The 11,010-nt window shown below is 33.2% G+C and overlaps 1 protein-coding gene across 1 annotated transcript; it reads left to right on the top strand.

The window, feature by feature from the left end:
• The first annotated feature begins 4,372 nt into the window (after nt 1–4,372).
• On the top strand, nt 4,373–8,947 carry LOC115978858 (clp protease adapter protein ClpF, chloroplastic). Its single transcript, XM_031100735.1, has 9 exons — nt 4,373–4,483; nt 5,759–6,169; nt 6,294–6,353; nt 6,738–6,832; nt 7,000–7,172; nt 7,530–7,642; nt 8,048–8,093; nt 8,206–8,246; nt 8,387–8,947. Exons 2-9 carry the CDS (start codon nt 5,828–5,830, stop codon nt 8,540–8,542), a joined length of 1,026 nt encoding a protein of 341 aa, XP_030956595.1. The 5' UTR covers nt 4,373–4,483; nt 5,759–5,827; the 3' UTR covers nt 8,543–8,947.
• The last annotated feature ends 2,063 nt before the right edge of the window (nt 8,948–11,010 follow it).

Here is an 11,010-nt window from a genome sequence, read left to right as displayed (position 1 = left end):
TATTTGGTTTGGTTAATTTTGCATCCACCACCTGATATCTAAAGGGGATTGCAAGCTACAAGGCATTCACTCAAGCCTGTGAATTCACACCCTGCAAGCTACAACACATTGCTAGAAAACAATATTTATAACTAATGTCCACTGTTGCTCTATCAACCAATAATAAAAAAGAAGAAGAAATTTCCACTGTTATTCTATTATCTGATTACAAGAATTAACCATCAATACTCTGATGGCCACCTGATCTCTTGAAATTTGAAGTACAATCCTTAATCAGAAGAGGTCATATTGCATGAGATTAATTGTTCGGATCGTGGAAATAAATAATAGAATATACCAAAATTTATCTACGTCTGTACTATGAAAGTTCCAATGTTGGCGAAGTCCATGGTTATTTTATTTTCCCGATGGTGGTAGTGTTATCTTTAGGCAATGAGATCTAGAAATTGAATAAAGCACAAGTTAAAGATAATCTGAATCACAAATCAATTTGATAGTAATTCCATTTAATATACGAATGGATTTGCAATGTCCCGAAAAGTAATGAGACTGGGGATTTAGATTAAAGAGCTTTGCCAATAATATAGCTGCAACTCAAAATTTTATTTTTTGAGATGGCATTTGTAACAATTCTCTTATCCAAATTTTTTTTTTGGGCTTTTTGATTTCCTTATTAATTGATTTTGGATTCCTTGTCTTAGAATTAAACAATCTCGATTAGTTGAGTAAAGAATGTCAATAGGCCACACCACGAAACGTAATTGTTAGAATTATTTTTGTAACCTTTCTCTTTTCACTTCTGTCTTGAACATTACTTCGTATTATTGTTGTGAATGTATTTAATAATAATGAGTTTATGAAAAATTAAAATAGAAAAATAAATAATCATATATAGAACACATAGATTTATGTGGTGTGGCCTCAGACCTACATTCATGGGTTGTCAAATGGAAATAAAACTTAATTGTTAAAATAATTCTTGTTACTCTTTCTCCTTCTCTACAATCCAATTGATCAAGATGCACAATAAAGATTGTATTTTGCACTTCTGAGCAAATATGATCTGTTTCATTATTCTAAATGGTTATTCTATGCTAGATAATAAAGAACTTGTTATTCTTAACTCTTGGGTTCAAGAATTTCTATATAACTTAAGTGAAACAATCAAAACCCTTTCCATTCTTTTAGTAACTGATTTATGTGTAGGATTCAAATAGAAAATAAAATAAACAATCACATACAAATTATAAAGATTTGCGTGAATCAGCCTTAGGCCTACAACCACGGGTGAAGTCGAAGAGGATGTTTCACTATCAAAAGGGGGAGATTACAAAGGTAGCACAAAGGTTCAGATACTATGGATTAAGTGTTATTTCTTCTAAATCTAAATTAGTGTAAAAGTCCAATGAGTATTTGTCTATTTGACTTGGCAAATCTTAAATTGGGGGGGGGGGGGGGGGAGAAGATATATGAGACACAAATAAAAAGGAAGAAAAAAGACAATCAATATGTCAAGTGTGTAACCTTAAAAAAAAAAAAAAAAAAAAAAAAAAAAAAAAAGAAGAAGAAGAAGAAGATTGGAGATGGTTAGTATATGAAGTGAAGGTCTGATACCACTTGTTGGGGAGTTAACATATTAGGGAGACTCCAATAGAATATTTAAATAGCATATAGGGATACCAATTAACTTAAAAGCTAAACTCTATGAGTTTGGGCCCAAGTATGATATATTAACAAATGTGAGACTTCACTCACACTTATATTAACAAAAAAGAAAAAGAGACAAGGAGAATAACACACTCATCTCAAGAAGTTCAATTCACCTAACTAGCAATACTTTTATCTTATGTGTGAGTGTGAATGACAATTGTGTGTCACTTTACATGATTCAAGTAATTAAATGAGGAGTACTATACAAGCGAATAATTAGTATTGTACATAATATTTATTCATAATGTCTTTCTCAATATAAATAGCACACATACTCGATATATTTTACTTCTTGTTACTTTATCATTTGAAATAATGGAAATGCTTTAGCCCATGTTGTAGCTAAATGTGCTACCTCTCTCAAATCCTTTTTCTGTTGTAATAAGAACTCCCTACTTGAGTCTGTTCGGAATGTATGGAGGAAGAATATAGTTTTTGTTTGTGCATTATGAAATTGGTGTTTAGCAAAAAAAAAAAAAAAAAATCATTTGAAATAGTGGAGGAAACCAAAGATTAATAAAAAAAAGTGGTAGTGCCCTTCTTAAACTTACTCCCATAATAAGAATTAAAGTAAATATTTAATATAGTTTTGACTTGTCATGATATGGGATGGTGAGTGAGAGTTGAGCTTCATAAGAGGAGGAGATTGCATCAGTAGAGGAGGCGACGGGGACGAAGAAGGAGGCGAAGATGACAGAGCAGGGCTACAGTAGTAGATAAGGATGCTACAGGGGAGAAAGCAACCTATGTGGCAGGCCATCCAGCCGACTGAATAATCCTTCATAAATGATTGCACTTTCTTCTTTAGTTTGGTAGATTTGAAAGCAGTCGTTCTATTGTGGGCATTTTGAAATATAAATCTATTTTTTCAAAATATCTTTGATGCCACAATAAGTGAGTGATGAAGCCTGTAAATACACAATTTTAATTACATCTCTTCCTTTTAAATGAGTGATAACTGAAGAACTCAGTAAGTGACGACATTGCTTCTGATCAAGCCTCACAATATGTATAAGTGTATCTTTCACTTCTGAAAATTCCGGGAAAAAATTGGCCTTTGTCCTTTTTAAAAATAAAATCCAGCATTTTGCCCCATTTCCCAAACCAATTAGGGAAATACCTCTCTTTTGAAACTTGATTTTCTCAAAATCAAGTTAAGCCCTATAGTAGCGTTTTTAAGGAGCCTATAGTGATGTTTTAAGGACATATAGTGACGTTTTGAAACTCGAGCTCCTTGAAATCGAGTTATAGGCACAAAAAAAAAAAAAATTGCATTTAACTCAACTTCATGGAGATCGAGTTACAAAACTCTATTATAGGTCTTTAAAATATCACTATAGGCTCCTTAAAACGCCACTATAGGGTTACAATTTTTTTTTTTTTTTTTTTTATAACTCAATTTTGAGAAAAATGAGTTTCAAAAGAGGGGCATTTCCCTAATTAATTTAGGAAATGGGGCAAAATGCTGGATTTTTTTTTTGAAAGGGGCATTTGCCCATTTTTTTCCTAAAATTCTGTGATAATGTAAAGTTATTAGCACCATATTGTTGTACTCTATTGCGAACACAGTGATGGACAAGTTTCGATGTAGTCATCAATCATACCAAACTCAGTACACTCAGCACAAGCCTTCTCCTAGTTTAAATCAAGAATTAAATCAAATAGGTAGAATTAGAAATTTGACCTTAGGGAAAAAATGTAATTTTGAAAAACTTGGGAGCAAAAATGTAATTTGGAAAAAGTTTAGGGGTCCTTTTGTAATTTTGAAAGGTTTTAGCTGATGAGTTCCATGTTTGTTTCTTTTGGATTGGGCTGTGCTGTGTAGAGGTTTTGGGGTTTTTTATTTCAAGGGTGGGAGAATTGGGCTTTTGACTTTGAGTGGGCTATAAAACATTCCTTTCAATCCTGTAAACTCTCTCATTCACCATGTGATATCTAAGTGGATTGCAAGCTACAATACTTTGATATAGTTTTTTTTTTTGAAAGAAACATTGTTATAGTTTGATTGCAAGCCACATACAAACTTAGACAATATAAGTCTCATATTCATGACATTGTTCATATGAGCACATGATTATGTTAGGGTTAGAGTTTGATTTGCTTAATCAAGCCTAAACTTATACTTGAACTTGACTCATTTACTTAATAGATGAACATAAACGACTTTTTTCTTTTTTGAGTCAAGCCCGAATTATTTATGAATAGCCCGATTTATTTAGAGTCCTAGATTTTAATCCATATGGAAAATCCCCTCTCCCATTTCCTCTTAATCATTGACTCGGAAATTCTCTCAACTCATACAATGAGTAACAGATACTGACAATCACATAAGTATCAAACTATCTCCTAATTACCCTCATTTACTATGATCTCTAAATATTATCATGTCAAATCAAAATTCTTCAATCACTTCATGGACACCCCTTTCGTAATACTATTAGGCCTTTTCCATCTCTAATCTTCCTATCCAAATTTTTAAGGCAGCCCATATTTCTAGGCAAAATGGTAGATGAACCAGGCCCATGGGCTCCTCTTGCATCAATAAATTTATTTATTTTTCCAACAAAATAAATATTTAAAAAAAAAATACCGCATGTTTGGCAATTTGCATCCCACGTGTCAAATCTCTACCCACCAAAGAAAAAACTCTTATCAATTTTTGTTTTCTGTACTAGTTGCAATAGTGTGCAAAATTTTTGTGAGGACAAGACAAAACTTGGGTCTTTTCTCGGTTTGCCAGCCTTTCCAAGCTTCTCCGGTGACCATCATTCCGGTGACTTCTCCAATCATTACTTAAATATCGATACTTTCTTGATTTATTTAGTTGTCTCGATTCATGAATCCAATTTACTATGATTTTTTTTTTTTTTGGTTTTCATAATTTCCAAATTCTAGTTCTTTTCCATGTTTGTTTGTCCTAGCAGCAAGACAATGAATGAATTCCAGGATTTAACCTTTGAAAAATGTATTTGAGGAGGGGCAGTAAAACCCAGAAAGATTTTATGCAAATAAAGTGTTCTATCATATGTACTTAGCTTATACTTACTTACCCACAAACAAAAAATGAACTATATATGTGATTAGCTTATACTTAATTACCCACAAACAAAAAATGAACTACATATGTGATTAGCTTATACTTAGCTTATTTTTGGGCTTGTGTTCTTTTTTTGGCTATACATATATATACACACACAAGAAGGTAAGGGCTTTGGGGTCTACACAATGTGAGAGGGAAGATGTATATATCTGATGCATAATAAGATAATTATTGGTATATTTCTCTTACAAGAGAAGAATGTGTCATTTGAGTTTGTTCTTGTTGGCATGTATAGATTTTTATAAATTATATAATTAGACTTGTTGGTAGTTTTGTAATATGGGATCCATTATGTAGATAATGTTATATATTGCAAGTAGATTGGGTGACAAGGTAACTGGACATACCTTATCATTGGGATGGATGAATTTTGATAATGAAAAGTTTGAGCTTTGCTTCAGCTTATACAATTGGTGCCTTTTTGTATAGTTTGTGACCTAGCTATTAAGTTGAAATAAAACTGTTTTTCTAAAGATAAAAAATAAAAGAAATGAATAACCCAGTCTTGTTTGTGCATGTAACTTGATTAATATATCAAAGTGAATCTATCTTGAAGTTTTATGCGCATGTGTATGAATGTGTTAGATTCCCTGATTAGTCTGTTGAAGATCATTGCAGACACCAAAATTTGAACTAAGACTTGTTGGTTGTTGTATGAATGCCTCAGATTCGTAATTTTATTCTGCATTTAACAATAAATAAATGAATAAGGAGATACTTCAAAGTTCTGTCTTAGTGACAGAGTGTTTAACTATTACTGATTTTAAAGTTGCCTTATTCATACGTACAAGTTTTTGCTTTTTATACATTATATTCTTGGGTGATTTGATGTTTGATGGGCTTATTAGGATTTAAATGCAACATTTATGTTTTCAGTTTGATTGGATGTTCCAATGATAGGCTACCTATGTAGGTCGATTCCAAATATACCTTTTTGTCTGATTGCAGATGCTGCGGTTATTGAACGAAAGGGTGGGAAAATAAAAGTAGTTTTTCTTGAAAAGGATACTTCATTGTATGGTGGAAATGGCACAAGGTCTGTCATTAAGCACTCTTACAACCTCTTGTAGTAGTGGGGTTTATGGATCAACCCCTTCATGGAGAAAGCATTTCAAACTAATGAAGAGAGGTCAAATAACATCTGCAACTGATAGACATCACATCTGGCATCAGTGCATGCAACGTTTGTTCTTAACAAGTAATCCCAATATATTAAGACAAAGGAATTTTAGAGTTGAAGCTGGATGGCTGTTTAAAGGAGGTGGCCAAGGATTGGAAGCAAGCTGTGAGCGTAGTGAGAGTGCTAATGAGGATATATTGATCTTCTTTTTCCAGCTGGACTTGGCAACTCGAGTACAGGTTTGGGAGGCGATTTTTTAAGTTTTTATTTTTATATGTATGACTGATGTACATATATATTGTAGTTTTATTGTGCTAACAAGCCTTTTTTTTTTTTTCTTGGTTTGGAATACACACATGGCAGTACGCTCTAAATTTGGAGCAGTATGAAATTGCACAACAACTGAGAAACAAGATGACTGAGGTTAGTCAGTCCTCTCTTCCTGCTTTTTATGTAAGATAAGCAAGAGGACATATTAAATTGGGAGTTTGTTTCAAAGACTTGTTCAGGGGCATTGTATATTGTTCAATAGTTTTGCCAGTAATTTTTGTTTGAAATTCAATAAGTTTATACACACATGCACTAGCAGCTACATTTATTTCTTTTTATAGAAACACATGATTACACTATGGTTGTGTTGTTAAAGAGGATTGTTGGCACTGCAACCTTTTGTATTTACAGAGTTTAAGACCATGATTATGTGTATAATTTCCTGGACTAATTTGTTTCCATGTCCGTTGTAGAAGCCTCCTTGTTTTGATGCATCAAATGATTTCCAGCCTTCTTATTAAGTCTTTCTCTTGGAAGGTTGAAGCAGAGGTCATGAGGCAGCAAGAAGCAAAAAGGGGCTCATCTTCAAAGAGTGAAGCTCAAGATAAGGCTATAAGTATCATACGCTTACGGTGAGTCCTTCTCTGTCTCCTCCTAGCATCTGCTTAAGTTTATTTTAGAAATTCTGTAATGAAGTTGCTAATATGTGTCTTCCCCCTCTTTTCATCCTCTTTGTCTTGTGCCATAGTGTATCAACTTTGAGATTAAATTAGAGCACCTTTTGCTTCTTTCCTTGCAGTGCAGACTTGCAGAGTGCAATTGAGAGTGAGGATTATGCTTTGGCAGCTAACTTACGGGATGAAATTTCAAAACTTGAGGCAGAGTCCTTGGCAGCATCAGCAAAGGCTCTGGCATATGAAAATGCTCAATATTCATTTCGTTTGGGGCAGAAAGTGAGGCATAAAATTTTTGGTACACAAATATAATGCACTTGACAACATTATCTTAGCTTTCATTAGTTTGATTCCAGCATAAGGTTCAATCTCAAATAACATGTCAGAAAGAGAATTTATTTATTTTTCTTGGTTATCGTCTTTCACTTTTGCTGTGAGCAGATTAAGTTTAAAGAATGTCATGATAGTGGAGTTTTACAAGGAAATTATATTAAACTGCCTTATACTATCCCTAAACTGTAGAGAACCCCAAAAGAGTTGAAGTAAAATCAGTAGAATCAGAAGTTTACTCGTTGCATTTTGATGAGTGAACAATCTCCTTCTTGTGACCTTCTCTGGTTGTCTTTGTTACTAAGGACTCGTATTATGTGTTCAGGCTATTGTGCTGTAATTTGTGGAATGGATCCTGTATGCTGTGAATCAAGTTCATGGAGGGAGATTGCCCAAGTTGATAAGTTGTCTCAGGGTTCCAGTCAGCCATTTTACCAGGTTTAACTAGTCTTACCCTTTTTTTAAAACATGTTCAAAGTTGGGAGGTTTGTTTTCATATTCAGTATTATTTGTAGATTTTTTTTGTTAGTTTCTAAACATGATTTCACATAATTTTTCCTTTTGTCATTGTGGGGAAGGGGGAGGGGATTGTGTAGAGGCCTACTTGGTCCATTTTAGAAATGAATAAATCTTTCTGAGATCATATGGAGAGTTTGTTCCTTACCTTAATTACATGAATTCATGGAAGGATGTGGGAAGTTTAATATATTGACTATTCTCCAAAAGTTTTCACCATTTTGGAGTGTTTAGCTCATTTCATTTGCTTCTTTTTTTTGGCTAGGTAAATGAGTCGCCATTGCTCAAATAATTGTTTCCAATTATGTTCTTTTTATTGTTTTCCAGGTTTTGGTTGATGTGCATGCAGACCCTAATCTACTGGTGGCTTATGGTAATTTACATCTGCTTGTTTAACTACTCATCCAAAATTATTTTATATGAGGTTTTACTGGCTGCCTTTCAAACGCCCTGATGAACATGTGGAATGGTTTTTCTTGTTGCAGTACCTGAGGAGAATCTATTAGCCCTAGAGAAAGCAGATACGGTGATCGTCCCCTCCTCTTTTTTTTCTTTTTCCTTTTCTAATGAAACTTTTTGGGTGTGTATAGAACATTACTGAAGAACATGATTAGCAGCTCCTGCTATAATTCTTGATTCTGTTCTTCTGCTCTTAACCATGTACAGGGCAGGTTTGATCATCCCTATATTTCCTTTTTATTCTACGGGATGGACTCAGCTGGAGATTTCATCCCAATCAAGCAACTGCGCGAGAAATACAACAGGCCTCGATATGAAGTACCCATTGATCCAGAAGATGAGGAGCCTCATGGTGATGCTTAAGAGGCTAATGTCCATTGAATGATCATGGACGATTTTAGGAGTAGGATTACCTTGAGGCACCTAGTAGATTATGTCTCAGTTTTTTATGTGAAGGTTTATTCGGCTGTTAGAATCTCTTCAGTCATGATCTTTGTAAACCAATTACTTGTAGAATTCATGATTTCAAAGGTCTGTCCTAGGAGGCAATGTACAGCATATATACATCCTGGTTCACAGGTTAACTTGTAGAACTTTTTTGACTTCAAAAGGCCTCTGCCCTAGGAGGCACTGTAGTGACTGTACATTATATATACAATTCTAGTACACATATATCCCATTTAATTATGTTTTAGGGGGAAATTTGTGCTACCTCTATGTCTTTTGAGGGTATGGTAACCCTTATGATCATAATCATGTATTATCTCATCTTTTTATTTTTGGATAATTAGTTACAACAAAGGGGAACAGGAGATTTGAATCCTAGATGTTTTCTTTGAAAACACAAGAAAGTGCTAGTTAAACTCCAAGGCTCTTAGTTAATCATGTATTTTCAAGTGTTTTAAGTCTTCATTATTCTTGTATAACAACAACAATAATAACTAAGTTTTAGTTCCAAAGTTTTTGGAATTGATTATAGATTCTCAATAGATTTGTTAGGTTCGGCCACGTATATTTCACCCACCTTTATGTATATAAATAAAAAAGCTAAGATTAAAACACTTGGAAATAAATGGTTTTGATTATAGCGTTGCCCATGGACCAACTGGCATATTCAATATGTAACAGTTATGTAAGTTTCCTCAACAGAAATTGTGGAAAATTTTCTGGTTTGTGAACATGTAACTGTTACAGAGGAACCTCAGGCCCTTCTGGCAACCACAGGAACTTATTCCAGCTTTTGAAGGAATTAACACTTAACAAGATGGATATTTTGAGTAGTGATTTGTGATTAACAGTAATAATTCAATGGTTGAATGTAACAAGAATATGATTATGTTATGTGGCGGGGATGGCTTCTCTAAAGTCTCCCTTCCTAAATCTGAAATTAAGGTAATCTTAAACAAGCACAGAAGCAAACAATCAATAAAGTAGTAAACTACATACATGAAACATAGGCAAACGGACTTAGGTTTTCTCTATTGTTTTTTGGGATAGTTTATAATTACTACCTTACGAAATGTCTTTAAAATGAGATATTCTATAATGGACAAAATTTAGCTACAAAATTAGATGCAGCTTAAGGCTACAAAATTAGTTGTAGCACCTTACTTAATAAAATAAACATTACTGCATATTTTGAAAATCTAACAATTAAATTGCATGTTTTTAATGCTCTTACTACACATGTCAAATTTTGTGTCAATCAAATATTATTTACTATATGATCTATAAGTTAATATTTTATGAATAATTTTAAACTACAAAAATTTACATTTTAAACAATTTATTGATGACATAGTTATTGATCTTTAATTATCGAGAAATTTTGCAAGTATGAAGGATATAAGAAGAAAATATAATCCAATGGTGGATTTGTCAAAATACACCCCCAATAAAAAGATATTGAGTAAAGTTGTAATGTAGGACTATAACCAACTTTGTAACTAAACTTTATATCTGGTTTGTGACACTTATCTCCCTTGTGACAAGATCCATCAGATAAATTTTAACAAAATTTGATACTGTGGAAAGTATTAGCATCACCTATCATGTCACATGTTCTCAAATTCAATAAAAGGATATCAAGAAGTATGTATCGTAAGTTATTACACTAGTGTTGTGTGTGTTTATGATGGGGTAGAACTTAGAAGGGAAGAAATTTCTTTTAAAAAGAAAAAAAAAAAAAAAAAATCTACATTTGTAGGTGATATTAGACTTGTTACATCATTAAATTCCTTTAAAGTTAATCAAATTGACTACAAAGATTAAGCAAAGGAGAGCTAAGTATAGCAAACCAAATTACAAGATTCTTTGTTTTAAGGAGAAAGTATCTCATGCGCCTGTTTCATGAAACGAGTCTTTTAGAAGCATCTTGGTCCTACAACTCTTACATAGAGTTAAATTGTTTAGAGCTAGATTAAATGAATTGCCCAAAATGCCCACAATTACAGCTGCAAAAAATTATATCATGAAAAAGTGGGAAAATATCATAGATAAATAAAGGTATAAAGGTAAAAATACACAAATTTCTTTTCCCTCCCCTTTATAAACCAAACAAAGGAAAGGAAATATTCCTTTCCTTTCTTTCTTGTATCCAAACACACCTAAGGAAGCTAATATTCCCTAGTTTTTCTTTTCTCTTTCCCTTCCCTCAGGCCCTTCTGGCAACCACTGGAACTTATTCCAGTTTTTGAAGGAATTAACACTTAACAAGATGGATATTTTGAGTAGTGATTGTGATTAACAGTAATAATTCAATGGTTGAATGTAACAAGAATATGATTATGTTATGTGGCGGAGATGGCTTCTCTAAAGCCCCCCTTACTAAA

This window comes from Quercus lobata, chromosome 3 (assembly GCF_001633185.2).
Source record: "Quercus lobata isolate SW786 chromosome 3, ValleyOak3.0 Primary Assembly, whole genome shotgun sequence".
NCBI lineage: Eukaryota > Viridiplantae > Streptophyta > Magnoliopsida > Fagales > Fagaceae > Quercus > Quercus lobata.
The sequence above is the reverse complement of the archived record's forward strand: the minus strand, read 5'-3'. Positions and strand labels throughout refer to the sequence as shown.

What these genes read in the sequence shown, in the direction of transcription:
- LOC115978858 (XM_031100735.1), top strand. Translation starts at nt 5,828, where the DNA reads ATGGTGGAAATGGCACAAGGTCTGTCATTAAGCACTCTTACAACCTCT. An exon ending in ATAAGTATCATACGCTTACG is followed by an intron (nt 6,833 to 6,999) that starts GTGAGTCCTTCT and finishes CTTTCCTTGCAG; the next exon opens with TGCAGACTTGCAGAGTGCAA. An exon ending in TAATCTACTGGTGGCTTATG is followed by an intron (nt 8,094 to 8,205) that starts GTAATTTACATC and finishes TTCTTGTTGCAG; the next exon opens with TACCTGAGGAGAATCTATTA.